The 20282-nt window shown below is 40.7% G+C and overlaps 1 protein-coding gene across 1 annotated transcript in view; it reads right to left on the bottom strand.

Annotated features, from left to right (window-relative positions):
• Positions 1-3465: 3465 nt before the first annotated feature.
• Positions 3466-20282, bottom strand: part of LOC138510600 (purpurin-like) — a 104398-nt gene continuing 87581 nt past the window's right edge. Inside the window, exons 5-6 of the mRNA XM_069626381.1 lie at positions 13076-13288; positions 3466-3835 (exon numbers count right to left, since the gene is read on the bottom strand). Of these exons, the coding sequence (XP_069482482.1) occupies positions 3825-3835; positions 13076-13288 (224 nt within the window). The 3' untranslated portion in view covers positions 3466-3824. The remainder of the gene's footprint in view (positions 3836-13075; positions 13289-20282) is intronic.

Raw genomic sequence — 20282 nt, forward strand, 5'->3', positions numbered from 1 at the left:
AATTTAGGAATTGGTCTAGTCAATAGAGCGATGGGAAGAGCGATTGCATTTCACACTTTTCCTAACAGTACAAATATTGAACATGTTGAAGTAAAGTTTGATCATGTAGAAGAAACTCATTTGATTTCTTGGACCTCTGCACGTTTCATCCTTTTTAAGGATAGCTTTGTGAAAAGGGAACAATTTCCATGGTGCTCTGCATATGGAATTACTATTCATAAATCACAAGGGTTGACTTTAGAAACAGCACTTATTGACATTGGTCGCACAGTGTTTAAAGCGGGAATGTCATATGTAGCTCTGTCACGTGTGAAAATTAATATACTTTGTTGAAACAAAAGTGACAGTTGGCATTTCTTGCATTGAAGAATATAACAGGCTATCTGTACTGTATGCTCCTCGCCTGAAACTCATACCTGTACCCACAAAGCCCTTAGCCAGGAAACATAAGGAGCCAGTGAAACTACATTCAAATAAAATAGTTCCTCCTAAGACTAAAAAACAACAGAATCTAACAGAGTTGGAAAGTCATTCAACTATGACATACTCTCATTCCAGATTTAGTAATGAAACATGAGTTGAATGCTATTCTAATGCAGCATTGTGTATGTTGTTTCAAATGACACCATTGTGCAAGAAATTGCTTGAATAGCACACAAGAAGCTATGTGTGGAACTTTCCTTTCTCAAAATATCTGTAGATGAAAAACTACACAGTACACATTCGGCAATGTCTATCTGAAATGTTGTAGCTGTTGCAAGTGGAAATCAACAATTTTCTCAAAATACACAGGAAGATACTCAAGAATTTTTAATGACTGTCCTTGATTTATTACTGCAGGAAACGGTTAGTGTAGATAGATATGTAGGTATTAGTTAAGAGTGGAATCATATGTGTCCACAATATAACAAAGATTACACTACTCAGGATATTTCTGAAAGATTTTTATATTTTCCTATCCCTGATCAGAAAAGTGTAAATTTGACATGCCACAGACATTACCCCTTTTCACCTTAGAGATCATTTGTTACAATGTGTTGGTCAGAATAGAACTTTGGACACAGGACAGTTTTGCTTTGGACATTCTGACATCGACAGACCCTTAGCTTTGGTTTTAGGTAGGGAAACACCTCTAGTGCAGGGACAGAGAAGCATTTCCCCACCCCTTGTATTTTATAAAAGTCTTTGACCAAACCATGACTCACGTGTGTCCGAGTTTCATTCCTGACTCCTCACAACTATCTGGGGCTGCTTAGTGCTAGTCAGTATTTGGCAAGGGACCCACGAAAGCCTTTATCTAGCTAATCTATGAGGAGCAGAAGCCACCCCAGTGACACACTTTGTTTGGTCATCCTTGAACATTTTTTGTTTGTTGTATTGGCTTTCAATTGATCCTTTTGTCCTATTGTTACAAGAAAGACTGTAGATCACACTTCCTGCGTCAAATCATTTGTGCCTTGGTCAAATCATGTGTGCCTCCTCCAGGCCCCCATGAAACATCCCTTTCTCTCAGTGTACTACTCACTTATCCTTTTGCTTTCTTTTCATCTTTTTTCGATTTGCTCAGCCAGCAGTGCGGTAGTAAATGTCTGCCTAAATGAGGGGGATGACCAGTTTACTGAGCCACTTCTGAACTTCACAAAGACAGTGTGACCCGTGTTGTAAAGCTCCTTCAGATTGGCATTCATCTCTCCGCTGAGCTTTTTGGGAATGATACCAAAATGTGATGTGTTGAACAGATGGATGAAATGCAAACAAAGCGAAAGTGATGGCAGCAAGATCCCAGAGGGGCTCCATAAGAAGATTGCACACCAGGGGGATATGGGAGAGTGGCATTACCTCTCAGGAGTCAGATGCGAATCCGACACAGAGGACTGGCAATTTGTCATAATGGTGCTGAAAGGCACTTTTAACGATGTGGGGCAAGGGCTTGCTACACAGTGTGAATTTTCAAGAATCTGGACCTACAGCATGAATATGCCAGATCACATACAGAGGAACAGGCCTGAATTGTTATGAACTCAAAAAATACCCTACAACATGTTCATTCTCACACTGAACCATGGACAAAGGCTGCAATATGGAACATTTTGCCTTTGATGTAATTTCAGTCATTTGACTAGAAAAGTTGCCTTCCTTTCCTTTACATCTTTAGAAACAATGAATCGTGATACCCAAGGACAGCCCATTAGCGGGATTCAATAGACAATGCCACAGTGCTAGAAGAGTAGCCTAACCATGGTACTAACCATGAATGAGCAGTGACCCAGCACCACACTTTGGATAGAGTGAACAGGTGTGATGGGCTCATATTCTCTTACGTTCATGCATGGGGCAAATTGTTTTGGTCTATCTCCACACTGGCAGAAGAGATGTCATACGATGGTTTTTGCTTTAGGTGTATTAACAGCAGAAACCTAGAAACCGGGACATGGGAGTCAGCTTGTAGAGCAGAGAAACATGAGATGGCAAAGCAGTAGAACATAGCTGTTGGCGAGATTTGAAATGGCAATGACAGATATTGTATTTCAACACTGTCAGCCCCTGAGAGGGATTTAGTTCTCTGGGGACGTTCTTCAAAGAGGCCTGACTCATGGCTGTAGTGTTGCTTAATGTATAATAGTGATTATTGATATAATGCACTCCACAAAGTAATTTGTTTTTTAGCTAACTCCTGGCGACGCCACTTGTAAAAGCCATTTTCTAATCTCAGTGTATGTTCATTTAAGCACACTTCACTGTCAAGTCCTAATTTGTATCCTCTATTTATGCTGTCTATGTGTTCCTCCCCCGCTGCTTCAAATCTGCCTCAGATCCACACTTGACCACTTGTACCTTATGTGTGATTGATAATCTGAGTATTGTGTCTATACAGGGGTATATGTACCATTTCCCATACAGTTACTCATCTGTGTTCTGCATTTGGTTGCTATTGTTAAAATGAGTCCTGTACCTATGCTCGAAAACAAGTACCTTCTTTATTGACTGCTAATGTTGCCCTTGAAACCCCCCACATGTTTATTATTTTAATCCCAGCATAGATAAAGAGGGTAAGGTCTGCATATCAAATTGTGTTTGTTTGCTGTTGTCTATTCATTCAGCACTAGTCCATCGTCGCTTTTTCCTCCAGGCTCACACCCTGCCCCTGGTTCCTGTGCCTTGGACTACGAAGGTTGCCTGCAACAAAAGTGGCTTCACCACTACTTGTTTTCTTAGTTGGCCACTAAAAAAAGTAACCAATTAAAAGTGCTTATCAATTCAACGTGGAACATGATGTGATCGATGGAGGCTGCGTGTAATGTTGCCTTTTAAATGGCTCCCCTTGTGTAATTCCTCAATTGGATTCAAAGTACCTGTTGTTGCGCAGAACGAAAGACTACTTAAAAGTCTACACATCGCTAGAATTTCTTAGATTTGACGATAGTCGATGTTTTGTTCTCTACCAAAATCGCATTGAGTCTTACATATTTCGAAATGGTTATATTTTTTATTGAATAGTCACAGATGAGGTCTTATTGTTTAAAACACATTGTATTGGAGACACTGCAATACAAACACACTTTAGATGCTCTACAATCACACTATTATTTGGTACACCATCTTAAGTGCATATCATTATGTACATAAGTCATATTGCTTTTACGCTCTTTGGAAAATATTTATCACACACAATTAAGTAATTAGTGTAACATTTACTATAATAACCACATCCATTTATTGTTGTTTTCAAATAATAAATGTTACATATTGTTCTTGAAGTGCCACTGTTCCTATTTTGACAAGTTCAGTTCACAAATTAAAGTTTCACCAGATGCAATTTCATTTTAGCAGGCTCCTGAAAAAGATAGAAGATATTTTACAAACCCGTATTTAAAACATGAAGGACAATTCAAATCTTAAAACAAAGCACTACAATCTGATATGTGTACAATACTGAAAAATAGCAAGTAAACCTAAGGTAGTATGTGGGGAAACGAAGAACATAACAAATGCTGTCAACAGATACTAATGTTTACAATATTAATTGGTCATATTTATTAATGTAAGTCCTAATTTTCCTTATCGCACTCCTAAACCAAATTCCACCCTGATAAAGAGCTCTACAGGTAAAAAATAAATATTTTTAAGGCACTGGCCCTCCACATTTTCCCTGTTTACCGCTGTGTGTCAGATACTCGCCCCTCAACCAGCGCACCCCTAATGTTGTTGGGGACAACGCATGAATTAGCTCGATATCCTCTCATGGAACCAGTAGGTGTGGGAGCCAATGCTTATGCAGCAATCTTCCTCCGCACCCCCTAGTGGTCTGGCCAAGATTTTGTTACTGTTTTTTTAAATGAAGTTGGAAATAGATCTATCGTTTGATTTTGTTTTTTTCCTGACGTTGGAAAGATGCTTAGCATTTTGATTCTGTTTTTCATGAAGGCCTAGCTTGAAGTTTTGCTTGTGTCGAAAGAAGGACGTGTTTCATTGACTAGAAGAATTAGATTGATGTTTCTGTGTGTGTCTAAACACAGGGCAGATTCCATGTCTTAAAAGGTATAGTAACGGGTTTTTTTTTTACATACATTGGGCTTCATTATAGGTTTGCCGGTCCGGTAGTAACGTAACGGTGCCGGTAAACTACTGGCACTGTTACTACCGGACCGGCAAACTACGAGTTGTGCTTGCGGTTGCCTTTCTGCCTGCCAGGTCTGACCTGGCAGGCAGAGCGGCACCCGCGAGCACAACTCGTCGAATGCACCGGCATCATTCATGAATGGTGCCGGTGCATCCAACCTCCCCATTCCCATTGAGCCCCACTGGGCTCAATGGGAATGGGGAGTAATGAATACCGGCACCCGGCAATGGGGACGGACCGAGTCCACCGGGGTCGGAATGCCCCCGTACGTCCCCATTGCCGGGTGCCGGTAATTACACGAGTTTTGTGGCAGCGATGCCCGTTTTACCAGCACGTCTACCGCCAAACTCGTAATGAGGCCCATTATTGTGTTGAAACAGCCTGTTTTAGCTGTGGATTTTAATGAGAGGAGTTAGGGCACAGGCGATCTAAGTAACAAGAATGTAGCATTGATGCACAGGGAATACAACACAGACTAGTTTGCACCTTTAATAAGCTTATAAAAATAGATTTTGCAATATACTTGATTTCAGAAGCAATTATTTCTAGAGCCATTGAGAGAGTGAAAAACAGAACGTTTCTTTTAAAACGCCTTTTGATATTATGATTTGAATGCACCTATATGTAAAAGGCAGAAATGTTTCAAACGAAATGGAATTGTTTGTCAATTCTGAAACAAGTGCATGTTGCTTTTTAGTGAATAAGGTTAAGATCACTGTTGACAAGAATGCAGCATGTGAAATATGTTAATTAAGAACACACATGAACATTATTGATTAATCCCAAATGTTTTAAACACTTTAAAATATAAAAAGTAACGTGTTATTCTTGGAGCCTTCAAGAAGTCCAGTAGTTGATCACCAATGACTATTTTATTTTGTTATTAATATGTGTCCAAGTGAAAGGGTAATCAAGACAGACTCATTAAAAACACACACTCTCCACTAGATGTAACTGCATGGCATATTAAAGTGTATGGTTTGAGGTAAAAGAAGTAGAGAAAAGTAGTCATGTTTTGTTATTGGGCTTATACTGTGTACCGCTGTCACATTTGTGGTCTCTTGATGCCCTGGCAGATTTGAAAAGGAAGGAGGGCTGTGAGGGCTTCGTTAGTGGGATTGAGAAGGAAAAGTACAAGCAAGCTTTGATGTGCTGTTGGTAGCCTCAGTTCCGAAAAAACGGTTGCTGTGTGCTGGTTTGTTTTTAGTTGCTAGTCGTTATGTGGTGTTTGGTGTATGAGTAGGTAGGTGGAGATTTGTGTGTGGCTGGCTTGGTTTCTTGATCGGTGTAGCGTGGAGTTTTTATGATTCACTACAATAGCCCCCTCCCTTTATTTTGCACCCCTCCCTGGATTGGTCACAACTTTAACACTTCATGCATTTGCACTAGGAGAAATGTCGTCGGGCCTAGTATGTATCCATTGCCACCTTGAAGCGCTTTGAAGCACTCCAGCTGTGTATAAGCACTGTATAAATAAACTATTACAATTACAATTACATAGAGGTATGGTGTATTTTGTTCTGTGTTTTAGGGTGGGTAAGCAGAATATTTGAGTTGTTAGTGGGTTTGTGGTGAGTTGCATCACGTTCACCTAAGTTCAGTGCATTGTTCATGCATTGGCTACCATCAAAATCCATCAAAATTCAATACATTGGCTACCCTCAAAATCCTGGAAGGCTAAGGAAACACACTCGGGTGCTTCCTAGAGCTTCCGACCACGTGGCCAAAGCAGCAGGAAAGTCATTATCACTGACTCACTTTTTTAGTTTGACAAGGGATCTGCCAAAGTTTGAACTTAACGCTAAAAACCAGCATCTCTTGAAAGCCTTCAGGGAAGTTACAGTAGGCAAAATGGCAAAATAGAGAGTCCCCATAAAAAATATATTTCGAAGTCCCTTTCTTCAGGGCAAGAAACCGGAAAGCCGCTTGGGTTAAAATGTATGTCAGAGTCCTAATATCCTACTCTTCTCTTATTCACTTTTGAAATGTTAAAGCAACCTACAACCAATCAGCAATGTGTATGGCGCCATTGTGGCACAGTAAAATATTAGACTTGCAGCACTACTGTCAGGATTGGAGAAGCCGGAGATGGGGGAGATTAGCCCATGAATGGAACAGATTATAAAACTGTCAAATGTCCATGACCGCTTCTAGTTCTTCTTATTATTATTATTCTTCTTATATATTTTAATAGTGTCAGCCTTGCTCCGGAGCAACCGAGACCTGTGCAAGCCATAGGGCAAAACATTAATAGCAAGCATTTAACGAGCCATCAAGTAAACATTAATAAGAATTACAGTACAGCATGTTGATCATGGAGTGCACAAGATAGCCAGACTCTAGGTTAAACCAAGTTGTTATTGGAAGAACCATGTCTTCAGTTCTTTCTTAAACTGATGGAGACTTTGGAGCAGTATAAACTGTCACGGGGATGGCGTTCCAGTGGCCCGGAGGTTAGCATGAGAAGTACTGTTTCCTAGTTTTCTTCTTGCTTTCTCTGATCCAGACAGTCATGCCTTATGAATTAACTAGGTCCTGCAGCTCTGCCCATCCTGTTTTCTTCAGGTATATGGCCTCCAGCTGCCTCTGCGGTCTGTCTGTGTCTCTGCTGTCCTGTGCAGCTAGTTACATAGGGTCTTGGCCTACCACTGAAGCCAGACTGAACCACCCTTATTTCTTTGCTAACTGACAGGCACTTGTGGATGTTATTCTTTTAATCACCAGTTTTGATCAGCTGCCCTTATTCTGAAGGTCTGCGTCACATAGGATAATATGGGTTTTTGTAATATAGTTTACATTGCAGATATGATAAGGCTTGTGTTGAAGAATCCTACAGATCCCTCACTGAAACCCTGCCTAAAGTCTCTTTCCAGGTGGCCAGGGAAAGGCAAGGCTTCCTGATCCTAACCCTGCGAGTGGTTTACTGTGGAAGGAATACCCAGGAGGAGACAAGGCCCAGGGTGCTGAAGAGATTCCGTGGGGTGAGAAAGTATTTTTCCTCTGAAAAGAAGAACCTTTCTAGGCTACCAAAAGAGGTAATGGCTTATTGTCATTATAATGTCCCTGACACAGATATAAGATCTAAGGATATGGACAAAAGTATTATAAAATCTGAACAAGCCTTACCAATGGAAAGACCTGTTCTGTTTGTGTGTTTTTCAAGCTAAAAACTCTCATTACTCCCAAGGGTGTAAGTAAAAGAATCTGGAAATGTGGTCTTAAATAAATGAGCTTCCCCTGTAACATCTAATTCAAAAGATTCTGTTTTAAAGGACTATGAGGTAAGTAAATCTACTCTCAAAGTGAAGCAAATGGCTAAAAGAACTAACTTACTGTTTGGGGACTACACATCCCATAATCCCAGGAGTACCGGGAAGGGGAAGAGGGCTGAACAGGCATGCAATTGCGGCAGTCAGGCAATTGCGCCTTACAGTCCACACCTGAAGGAATCTGGGAAGCATAAAAGGCCCCCTCAGGTGCAGGCAAGAGAAGAGAGAGGAAGGAGCTGGGACTGTGACTGGAATGTGACTTGTAGCAGTAGTAACAGACAGAAGACACAAAGCTGGCAAACCAAGTAGATGTGGGAGAACAAGCCACAGCGTGGAGACAGCAGATTTCACCTGCTTGTTCTGACAGGATCCTGTTCCCAAAACTCTAAAGTGCAGAGGCTGCGCAGCTTAAGGCATGCAGGAGAGAGGTCTTTCCACATGTGAGCCTAATTGTGTGCTCGCCGTGCAGCCAACGTGTTGGAGACCGAGGCAAGAAGCAGCTGTCAAGCCGTGGGTCTCAGGAGCAAGAGGGCCTCCATAAACCTCTAGCCTGACTGAAGACACCTTCAGAGAAGAAGGGTGTGGATCCCTATGAAGCCAGAAGCAGTACATTGGGGCAGTAGTCGTGGAAGCAGAGCGACCCACAGAGCAAGTGTTTAAGAAGCCGATGAGTGAACCCTGGCGTTCTAATACCTTGCACGAGCATTGCCGGCAACAGTATCCAGTTCCTTATTCACTTGCATGTCATTTAAAGCAAGCTGAATTTATTTGTTGAAGTCCTAATGCATGAACAATGGAAAAGTAGCAGTCGTGTATTTCGGGAAAGTCCTTTTACTCACGTGGAAAGCTAATGCTGCTTAAACCCATTGTTAAACCCTTAACAGACTGTATCTAGCAAAGGAGTGTTCACGCGCCAGTACTTAAGAGAAGTGAACACTGCGAAGACCATTACCGAATACCTAAACATGATACAACAATTGTTGAAGTACTTATCTTGTGAAAACTATATCAAAAAGTGGTCATGTGTACCTAATTAGGATTCCCAAAGGGAGACTGAACTCTATCTGTTGCTTTACACAGGATTACAATTCAACACAAGTCTAAAATCTGAAAACTACCTTAAGAAGTGGTTGTGTGTGCCTAATTGTGATTCTTAAAGAAAGATGGAACTTTGTTCTTTATTCTAACATATATAGGAAATTATAGTGTATCTACTATTGAAGAAGAGAACAAGCATTGCCCAAGCCAAGAGGTTCCCCATATTAAAAGTGAAATCGGCCTTTCTCAGAATTAAGAAGCAATATAACGGTTACTGTGAAGTTAATAACATTTCAGCTGACCTGAGATACCCATGTGCAAGCATTACCTTAAGCTAAGAGAATGTCACCAAGGGTTCTGGGAAATTACATGGGCTGAGAAAGCTGGGGAAGGTAAACTAGTGACTTGTACAGACCATAATGAAGTTGATAAAATCTGTAGTGTCTAAGACTGTGGAAGCCAGAGACAAGTGAGTCTTAAAGGTACACTCAGGTTGTGATTGTGGCAGACAGACAAGAGAGGCAAAGAGGCTGCTCTTTTTGAATAGAGGTATTCAGAAGAAGGGTGCCTTGCCTACTTGAAGTTGTTGAAGTACTTTAAAGTGTATCTTGTCGAAGCATACCTAGCAGACCAAATTACTGAAGTTGGAGTAGTAGTCCAAAGTACTGAAGCATTGGTGGCACATCTGGTTTTAAGTAGATGCAACATTGTAGTACACTAAACAAAGTGGAGTACTATGAGACAAAGGTGACTGCTCTCATAGTGAATCAACTAGAAGTGAAGTTATTGAAGTGGAAGCAGCAGCACCGAGAAGTCATCCTGACAAATATACCATTTTGAATTCTAAAACTGTAACTAAGGAAATACTAACTGTTAACCAGGACTGTGTATCACTGACAGTTGTGGATATTGCATTTCTTTTGAACTGTGGAAAGTCTTCTTGAATAAGTGACAATTCATTGTGGTTTGGAATATCATTGGTGCAATTTGGTGGAAGTTGAAAGTGGATATTTCACTAAGGAGAAGAGACTTGCTATCATGGGAACTTTGGTTAACAATTCTTGCATTGACTTTGAAATATACAGAACTGATTTGAGACCTTTCTGTCTTTGGTTGAACATTAACAGTTGACCTTGAATCCTGCAGAAGGGAATGCACCCAGGAAATCAAAAGGTTATTCAGAACTTTTGAATGTTGTTTATGTTATCTTTGCGATATATTTTCTTTGTGTATTTGTTGGTTAGTGTCCGGGCCAGATATCCTTTGTTAGAATGTATTCCTTTAGCTTTGGGTAGGCAGAGAAATCCACACCAGAATAGGGATAGTGAGGCATTTTTACTACATTTATTTTGAGAATAAAATGGCATGTTTTGATAAATCATCAAACAGTTGCCCGCCTTGTATTACTGACCGCTCACACTTGGTAATGTTGGGGTAGACTACTTGTTTTCAAATAGGAGAGAAACAACAATATGCGGACAATATTAACATTAAGAATGGATGCAATATGGCTACAATATTGCAATTTGCATGTATTTACAGTAGGTAATAGAGGGCTGTTAAAGGTTATTTTTAAGGTTCCTTTTTGTCTAAAAAGATACATTTTAAATGTGCATACTTGTAGCAACATACAATTGTATGGATATGTGCAATTTAGCACTATGAAATTTAAAGCACAGAAGTTTTATATAAAGAAAGGCTTTTCAATGGGGAATCCAATGCTGTAGATTTTAGCACATTTACATGAAAATGAACATGCACATATTTATGTTCGAACTAGCTGACTCCGGAGATTGACATGGTGACAGCTAAAACCACCTGAAATAGAGTGAAGAATATAGGCCCAGGGTTTTCGGCCTGGAAGATTGTTAAGTAGTGCCCAGAGAAGTGTAGGCCACCTCGTACTGTCAATCTGGGGCAGTGCCTAAATTTGTAACAGGTTGACTGGAAGTGGAAAATGGCTGTGGGCCTACGAGAAGGTTAAATGGAATAGCAAGGAAAACATTGAAATGGGAATAGAGGCATGATGAATTGAATGGTCGTGCACAGCAAGAACGCCAAGAATAAATATCTAGAGTGTAGAAGTGTGTGGAGAAATTAGTTAGTGCCCAGTTAAAGGAATCTTTTGCAAAACTCTCTAGCCTCATAAAAAAGTGTCCATACATAAACCATGTGTGTCAGATCTAGCATTAGAGGTCTGCAACCAAGTTAAAGGTGTACTAAATATATATTGTATATCATGTTAGCAATGTGTGTCTTGCAGAGGGAAACTAAAGAAGAGGGTTGGGCTTGTCTTTGTAATGTCATGAAAATTGGATATTCAAGGGAATGGTGCTGCAGTTAAAGGCAGCCAATGTGATTGTTGGGATTAGATTTCCTTATAATGGGCCAACCATTTGCATTTTGGGTAATGATTTATAAGGGAACATGAGGGAAATGTGGGAGTGTGTTAAGTGTTCTGGATATGTATATATACTGAATCTGCTCTGTGGTTGGAGAGAGGAAGCATGATGGGTCATAAATAAAGGACAAGATGAAAAGTTAGCATCTTATGTGGAAGCCAGATTTGCAATACAGCCAATCAGCAGGGGTACACATTTGAAGATACAAGGTACTTACTTGCCAGCCATAGAAAGTCCATCGCCATCTCAATTATACATACACACAGCAGACCATTTCTTACTTGTAAAGAATCAATTATCACCAGCTAAAGGCTAGTGGCGAGTAGAAATGCTGTGCTCTGCAAGTTGGATCTATTTGTAAGACTGACAACTGTGACGAAACCCTTTATTCTTCAATGCTGTCAGATTCAGAATTATCGATCTCATAATATGGGATTAGATAGCAGTAAAGTAACTGGTCATAACATCATGAACTGACAAAAGAAAGTGCCTGGCCTATGATTGTTTTCTGGGTGTGCTCCAACCTTATCATGACTGAGCCCATAACATGTTGGGACCGCACTGTAGTAAATATATGGTTGAAAACTAAAACAGCCTTTTGCTGATTTTAGTTTTATTTTACTAATCATACATGCATCATGTTTTTTTAAAACGTTTTTGATGTCACTACCTATCATGTCACCATGGCTGAAGGTCATAGGACATTGCTTCCTGTAATGTCTAAACAATCAAAGGTCATGTGATGTCACTCGTAAAATATGTCACTTCTGCTACCCATGGCATTTTGGGTTAATTTCGCGTTCCTGATCTCATTGTTTAGTGAGCGGCTTCCACTCGACAACAGTTACAATCTACATTTAATATTTGATTCAGTGGCCATGTGTCAAGTTTACTTCACGCACATGGCCGCGGGGGAACAGGGATGATTACATGCCTGTGTTGAGTTGAAGACATCTGGGGCCAGATTACAGAAACTTTGCACTGGAACAAGTGCAAAGTTGCACTGTATTAGCATGAGGGCAGAGTTTTCCCTATTTCTGAAAACACTTCTAAATATTAGAAAACCATTGCACCATGACAAGTGCAGTCTGGCATGGTATAAGCACCAATGCAAAAATGGTCCTAAGCAAAAAAAAGAGACATTTTCGATGCACTTTTGCACCGGGGCAAAGTTTGCCCTAGAGCTAATATCATATATCATTCCGTATTAACACTAGGGCAAACTTTGGCCTGGATCACAAATACAGTGAAAACTGATCTATTTTGCACTAGGGCAATTTTTGCCCTACTACTTATAACATGCCAAAATGCACTTGTCATGGTGCAATGGATTTCTAATATTTGCAAGTGTTTTTAGAAATGGGGCAAACTTTGCACTAGTGCAAATACCGTGCAAACTTTGCACTTGCACCAGTGCAAAACTTCTGTAATCTGGCCCCGGATTGACGCGTTGTTGCACCCTAAATCAATATAGGAAAAAGACACGTGTAACATACTTTTCTGACCATGCATCGTTTCAGAAGCAAGTGTGCCCTTGTATCGAAGTATTAGGTCTTGTTTAAAATGTACATCTGGCATCATGCGTATGGACGTGTGATCATCGATCCTCTCAGTGATCAGTGTTGATATAAAATACCTCTCATAGCTGATTACTAACTGAAATCACAGTTTGCGTGACCTCTCCAGTCACATTTGGCATCTGCAATTTACTGTACGATTTCAATTATACACAAACTCAAACATACCTGACTGCAGCACAGGCTGGAATTGTCCTGCCATGCAAATCTCTTCCTGCTTTTGGCGAATTATGCGCTGAATTGCTGGAGAAATGTCACGTGGATTACGGGAAAAAATGATAGAGTATCCATCCTTGCATGTTCCATCACTGTTAAGACTTCGGCAGGCATAGGTAATGGCATAGTTATCATAATCAGTGTCAATTACCCAGTAGTTATCACCTGCAGAAAGAAAATAATTGGTAAACACTTAGTTGCTGCTGAAACTCGTTTCAGCTGCATGTATTACATGTTGGCACCTTAGCAGTAAAAATCACGTGATAGATCTCAGACAAATATGGGAGAATGGTTCAATGGGTTCACATTGTTTTGAAAAGCCCCCTGTAAATCGTTCTGTATCCTTCAGTCCCTTAATCACCACATGATACGCAAAACACAAGAGGGAGACTGACAACAGGCTGACAGCCTCATACAAAACGAGACAAATACACATATATAGCATAGGAAAAGGCATTTAATCAGGGTGTAGGATATACTGAAATTATGGCGGATAAGGCACGGCTTAGGGTGGAGAAATTGCACTCAAGCCTTTTCAAGAATTTCCCTGACAAAAAAAAAAGAATCTCAGTGTTTTGGGGAATATCTTTTTCTGATCCAGGAACGCTCTATTGGGAAGTTTTATAAATGTGTACTTTGTCCTTTTTAAAACAGGAATACTGTCTGAGAGCCATAGGGGGGACGATATTGGTGCCAGGGGGACAGGACAGCTCCTGAGGGGGAACCAGGATTCTTAATGATTCAGTCCATCACAGATGGTGAATATTTTTAGTAGAGGGGCCTACATATTTTTCCAAATTAGTATGAGCAACCGAGTGTAGCAAAGGAGCCCAAAACAATGGGAAGAGGTTCGCAGTAAGTTTTCCCACCAGAGATTTTTTAAATTCTGTTGACGGTGCATTTGACAGCCCATATTAAAAAAAGAAGTTGGTTAAAAAGCCATGCAAGTAACAAAAGGTTCTCTAGGGTAACCTGAAAAAATCCAGTAACACCATGTCACTAGTATTGCACAGGAGCATTGTACACCATTTTCATGTCGGTTCACCCACAATGTATCTATGCTGCTAATAGTTGCTGTAATTCACTTGCATGTGTCTGCAACAACAATTTATGCCAGTAATGATCACATGAAACTATTTACTATGACCATTACTGGCATAGATAGTTGTGGGCTCAGCTTCATGAATTTAATCTACTTTAAATACGCGATTCATGGATTTTTTGCGCCAAACAAAACGTGATTTGTGCACCATTCTGCCCGCAAATCTCCATTTGTTAAACAGGGATTTGCAGGCAGAATGGCGCACAAATCCTGTTTTTTTGGCGCAAATAATCCATGAATCAGTGTTCAGATCATTTCCGAAAAGATGAGCCCACAATCTATGACAGAAATGGTCACTGTAAATCACTTGCATGAAGCTGAGCCCACAATCTGTTTATGCCAGTATGTTCTCAATAAATCACTTTCTTGAAGGTGAGACCACAATCTATACATGACAGTATGGTCCCAGGAAATCGGTAAAGCCACAGCACAGAGGCTCTTCTAAGTATACATCTACTGAAACACATTGGAGGTTTGAATTATATGTCATAGTATGTTAGTGTGATTTAAACCGAGCTTTGTTGGTCGGAGCAGAGGGAAAACGCACCAGTGCTTTTGATGCAGTGTTGGTAGTTTCAGTTATGAAAACCCAGTCACTGTGTGATGGTTTCTTTCTTTGTTGTCGGGGTTAGTGGGTGTGTAAGCTCTTGAGCCTATATGGGGGGCCGGGGGTGCCCATTGCATGGGGTGCATTGGCCATGCTGAAGTATGTAATTATTGGAGGAGATGTGGAGTTCTGCTGTTTGGTGTGTTTGTGGGGTGTTATAGATGCCATATGTGCATTGAATACTTGGTTTGCATGCTGTATGTGTGCAGGAGTGTGGATGGTTTTAATATGGGTTAGTGGGGGAAAGAGTGTTCTCTTCATGGCATATGATTAATTGCTGTCTCCCAGGTAGTTTGTTGGGTGATCGAAGTCTATTGTGCTGTGGTTAGCTATGTTTGGTCTCTCTTTGCCAATGGCCTATGGCTGGCAAGTTAACCCGGCATATTAAAGAGCAATGTTTTTACTGCTTTTCTCATTTTCAGATGATCCTCTATTGTGCGTATTCCCTTGGAGAGGGGGAACCCAAAATTTCACGTAGATACCTTTGCCAAAGTCTATTCTTGACATGACAAGTGCATATTGAACACAAAAAGGTAGATCACTCAGTTTTAAAAAACTTGCACACAAAAAAACCTAACTGTCCCTATTAAGAATCTTTTCCCTAGCATGGTGGATGTGTGCAATGCCTGTCTAACAAAGGATAGTATACCCTCAGCCGATAGTTAAATGAAAAAATGAGAAGATTATAGTTATTTTTGTGATATTGTGAAAACTTCAATTCAAATCCCAAAAATAAGAGAAAACATGGTTGTATATTGAAAGTAATTTTGTTAGTTAAAAGGAAAGTAAGTATCACATATCAGCATTATACATTCTGTGGGATACTACTCTTCAGTTTTATATGCTACCCCTTGATATGTACATGTGAATAATATTTTGTACTCTTGTTTTTGGGCTTTAGAGTAAATGTTTTACAATATCACAAACAAAGTGAATATTCTCTTTTTTAATTAATTATTTTTATGGGCATGCTATCTCCTTTTAGACAACTGTCACAGTAAATAACTTTCATGAAGTTGAGGTTGCTTAGCTCACAATCTATTCCCAGTATTTTCACATAAAATTACTTTCCTGAAGCTGTGCCTACAAACTAGATCTAATTAGCCATGCTACTAGCTCTCCACTATACCGCCATACACATACAGGCTCTGAATTCACACTAACAGTCATACGCAGACACCTAAAGCACACAGTCAGATACACATAAATACAAACACACACCCACACACACACACATTCACTCAAAACTCTAGTGAACATGCACTGCAAGCAATACTCATTACATTCAAACGTGCACACACACACACACACACACACACACACACACATACAGCACATAAACAATTACCTTAAAGTGTTTGGCTCATCAGTCTCATGTTTTTTATGAGCAAGAGTGAGCGCTGCAGTGTCGGGAGCGGGAGATACAGAAGTGCTGTGCACTTCAGATAGACTTGAACACACGGGGTGTGCCAGCTGAACAACGTGGTTGCTAAGCAACATAGGGGCCATTGTGCATGCAGTACTTTGCACACTGGTTTTTAAAAAATGTTTCATTAATATGCGAGGCAATGCTAACCCTGCAGGAGTCTGGGGGGGGATGTACCTGGTACTGAAGACAAGAGGGCGATGACTCCTTTTACTTCCTCCTTTCCTCATGGGGGGGGAATCCAACAACGCAAGCCCATCTCCTCCCCCTTCTGTTGCCAGTAAAAGGGGGCCACAAGGTAAGCACACAGGAAAGTTAATTCCAGAGAACAGTTCACCCTTAGCTTCTTCAAAACATGAGCATGGAGGGAGGTCCAGCTAGACAGCAAAAATGAGACAGACAGAAAGCCGTTCTCAGGGCCTGATCCACGCAATGTCAGTGCAAGCCTGGCTTCTTAGTGGGAAAAGGCACAGCTCCTTAAAAGCTCCTTATACTATCCATACTAGTAGAGCTCCAAAACAGCAGCAGAAATGCAGAAAGGCTCACAAAGTTAGACTGGGCTGGCCTGGGTCAGCCGCAGGAACAGCAGGGAACAACCAGCTCTGCGGATGGTGGCAAGCACCTCCAGCCATCACCTTCCCACGCATCTCAACCAAGGAGCACGGAATGCAGCGAACAGCCTGCCCCACCAGTCCAGTCACCTCAATGGTCTGTGCAAGAGCACCAACCAGTTCAGTTGGGTGTCAGTTTCTGGTTTCTGGTGCCACGGTAACGGCACATTTCTTAACTTTAGCTTTAATGTGTGTTTTTAATATATGAGAGCCGTATATAATGTTTCCATTTCATACTTGTATGCAGTTTACAGCTCATGAAAACCTACATCATAGTAAGTCTGAATTTCCTGTCAGTTTTCAAAATATGTCAATTGAATAATTGAATGCCTGCAAAAATCATACGCTCATTGGTACTGTTTGTAGGAAAGATGTACATTTATTACATCTCCTGAAAAGTACCATCAGCCCTGACTGATGTTAGTTTTCAGATTTAAACTGAGTAATGTACGAACTGTAAAACTCATACTCCTCTTGGTACAGTTTGTGTGAAAAGGGTATATTTGTTCCGTTAAAACTGCTGTGACTTGCCTTTGATGTGTGGTTTGAGATGTTCATTGTGTAATGCATCGACTGTAAAACTCATACGCTCTATGTACAGTTTGTATGAAAAGTATACATTGATTCTATAACCTTAAAACTGACATGAAAGTCAGCTGTGACTTGTCTTTCATGTGAGTTTTTAGGAGATATTAATTTTGCAATGTACAAACTGTAAAACTCATACGCTCTGTGTACAGTCTGTATGACTTGCCTTTGATGTGAGTTAGGAGTGTGTGGAAAGTTTGCAGCAAATGAGCATGCATCATAAGAGTGTTTGTTGTAAGAGGGTGTGCGGTTGTGGAACCTGTGACATAAGAGCATGTGTCCTACACCCACATGTTATGTGTAGTAATCATTGTGTAGCAGGTGCGCATGTCACAGTAACATGTATTATTGAGGTGTGTGTTGTAGGAGCGCATTTAATGGCAGCGCATATCATAGGAGCACGTGTCATAGGGGTGTGCGTCAGAGTGTGTGTCTTAAGAGTGTGTGGAAAGTGTGTCGCAAGAGTGTGTGTCGTAAGAGCATGTGTGGTAGTAAGGTGGGTGGTAGGAGCGTCTATAGTAGGAGCATGTGTCATAGGTGAACGCGTCCTAGGTGCACATGGTGTAGGTGCATGTGTCCTTGGTGCATGTGAGAGCATTTGTCTTATGCCTACATTATGTTTAGTAAGCATGTGTGCATTAGGTTTATGTGTTGTAGGAGCATGTGTCCTAGGAGTGTGTGTCATTAGAGTGTGTTTCGTGAGAGTGTGCAGTAAGAGTGTGTCATAGGTGCATCTGTCATGTTGGCATGTGAGAACACGTGTTGTACATCCACATATTATGCGTAGTAGGCACGTGTGTAGTAGATAGTGTCATAGGAACATGTATCACAGAAGTGTGTGTTGGGGGAGCGCTCTTCACAGTGGCACATGTCATAGGAGCACATGGAGTAAGAGCATGTGTCGTAGTAGTGTGTGTCATTAGAATGTGTGTCTTAAGTGTGTGCAGTAAGTGTGTTGTAGGAGTGTGTGTGGTAGTAGTGTGTGCGATAGATGCATGTGTTGTAGGTGCATGTGACGCCGGTGCATGAGTCATGTGAGACCACATGTTGTACGTACACATGTTATGTGTAGTAGGTGCGTGTGTAAAATCATCCCTGACTTTAATGTATATTCTGATGTAAACTGCGTAATGTACAAACTGTGAAACTCATACTCCTCTTGCTACATTTTGTGTGAAAAGTGTACATTTATTCAATCACCTTAAAATTGACATCAGAGTCAGCTTGACTTGCCTTTGATGCGAGTTTTTAGATGTTAATTGTGTAATGTACGAACTGCAAAACAGATACGCTCTGCGTACAGTTCATATACAAGGGGAACATTTATTCCATCACCTTAAAACTGACATTGAAGTCAGTTTTGGCTTGCTTTTGATGTGTGAGTTTTTAGGAGATGTACATTTTCTAATGTACAAAATGTACAACTCATATGCTTTGTAAACAGTTCATATGAAATCTGCGCTTTTATTGTATGCAAACGTCATCTATAGATCATCATTTGTTTATTTTGGATATGCACAGAACATTCCATAAACAGTGCAAAATATAAAAATGCATTTCAATTGTGACACAGTAAAATACAACATAAAATATCATAAAAACAACAACTAAGGAACTCGGAGCCCCATCAGTGATAGTAGTGCATAATTTCATATCATAGAGCTCTACTTAGCATTCTTTTCTGCAGAAAAAGTGCCGATTTCAGATATGAGAGCAAGGACCAGCCCACATGTGGTGACTCCGCCTACAGCAAGCATATCAGGGCCGGCTGATATTGCACAAAACCCAATTCCTGTAATAAAGGCCGCAAGAGCAAGCCTCTAGCCCTTACAAAGTACCAGATGAGCCAAGTCTTTGTGGGGTGCCTCGCACATATGGCAAGACGGTCAGCAACACCCCCCAGACCAGGTAGCCACCACTGCCTGTAGAGGGATACAGTTAAACTGTGCCCTAGTTATGAGTACGCGATCCACCCTGAAATCTGCTCACAACAGATATCTCTGAAAACCTGGGGACATGATTGTCATTAGCCCTCAGTTCTTAGGTATCAACAATTTCGTACTTCTCTATTCATACTCACAGACTCATAGAAGGGGGCAGTCCATAGTTTTATCCCTCCACGAGAGAGCATCCTATAAGGTGGGTACAAATGCGTAAAATTAACCGCCATCAGCTGTTGCTTAATATGAGACAGCCATGGGACCTTGCCTCCCGAATCCTTGTCAATCATAGAGATAATCAATTTGTGGGTTGAAATAGCTCTCCTATTGCCCCATAGCCTAAGCCAGTGCAATACTGGCTGCAAGGAGACCACATCTCCAATAGGCTTACAGCCCAATTTTTGTGTACTCTGAAACTTGGAGCCAAAACTGGCAGGCCGAGCAGTTTCTTAAAGAAATGATTTTCCACTGTCTGAACCACACTAACATTAGAATAGCCCCACAGTTCTATCCCAAATCTGGCAACCGAGGCGGCCTTGCCCTTGTATAATTGCAACAATGGGTCAGTTGTTATAGATGTATGTCAAACATTCATATCTCCAAATTGGCCAAGACGATTTACATTTTTTTTCAGTGCACCAATTCCAGATAAAATCTAGGAGCTGGCAAAAAATAGTAAAAATCGAATTGGCCAATTTATTTATATTTGGCCTCAATTTTTATGTTATTTCCTGCAGGAAAACTCAATTTTAAAAGCTGCTCAGAACAGGATCAAAGTACAAAAAAATATAAACTATGAAGCCGTCAATGTACAATTCTGCAATATTGCATGCAAAGGCAGATGCCTCGAAAAATGACTGTGTAATATTTTCAGATGTGTTCATG

This window comes from Ambystoma mexicanum, chromosome 6p, assembly GCF_040938575.1.
Source record: "Ambystoma mexicanum isolate Mex_15411 chromosome 6p, UKY_AmexF1_1, whole genome shotgun sequence".
Lineage (NCBI taxonomy): Eukaryota > Metazoa > Chordata > Amphibia > Caudata > Ambystomatidae > Ambystoma > Ambystoma mexicanum.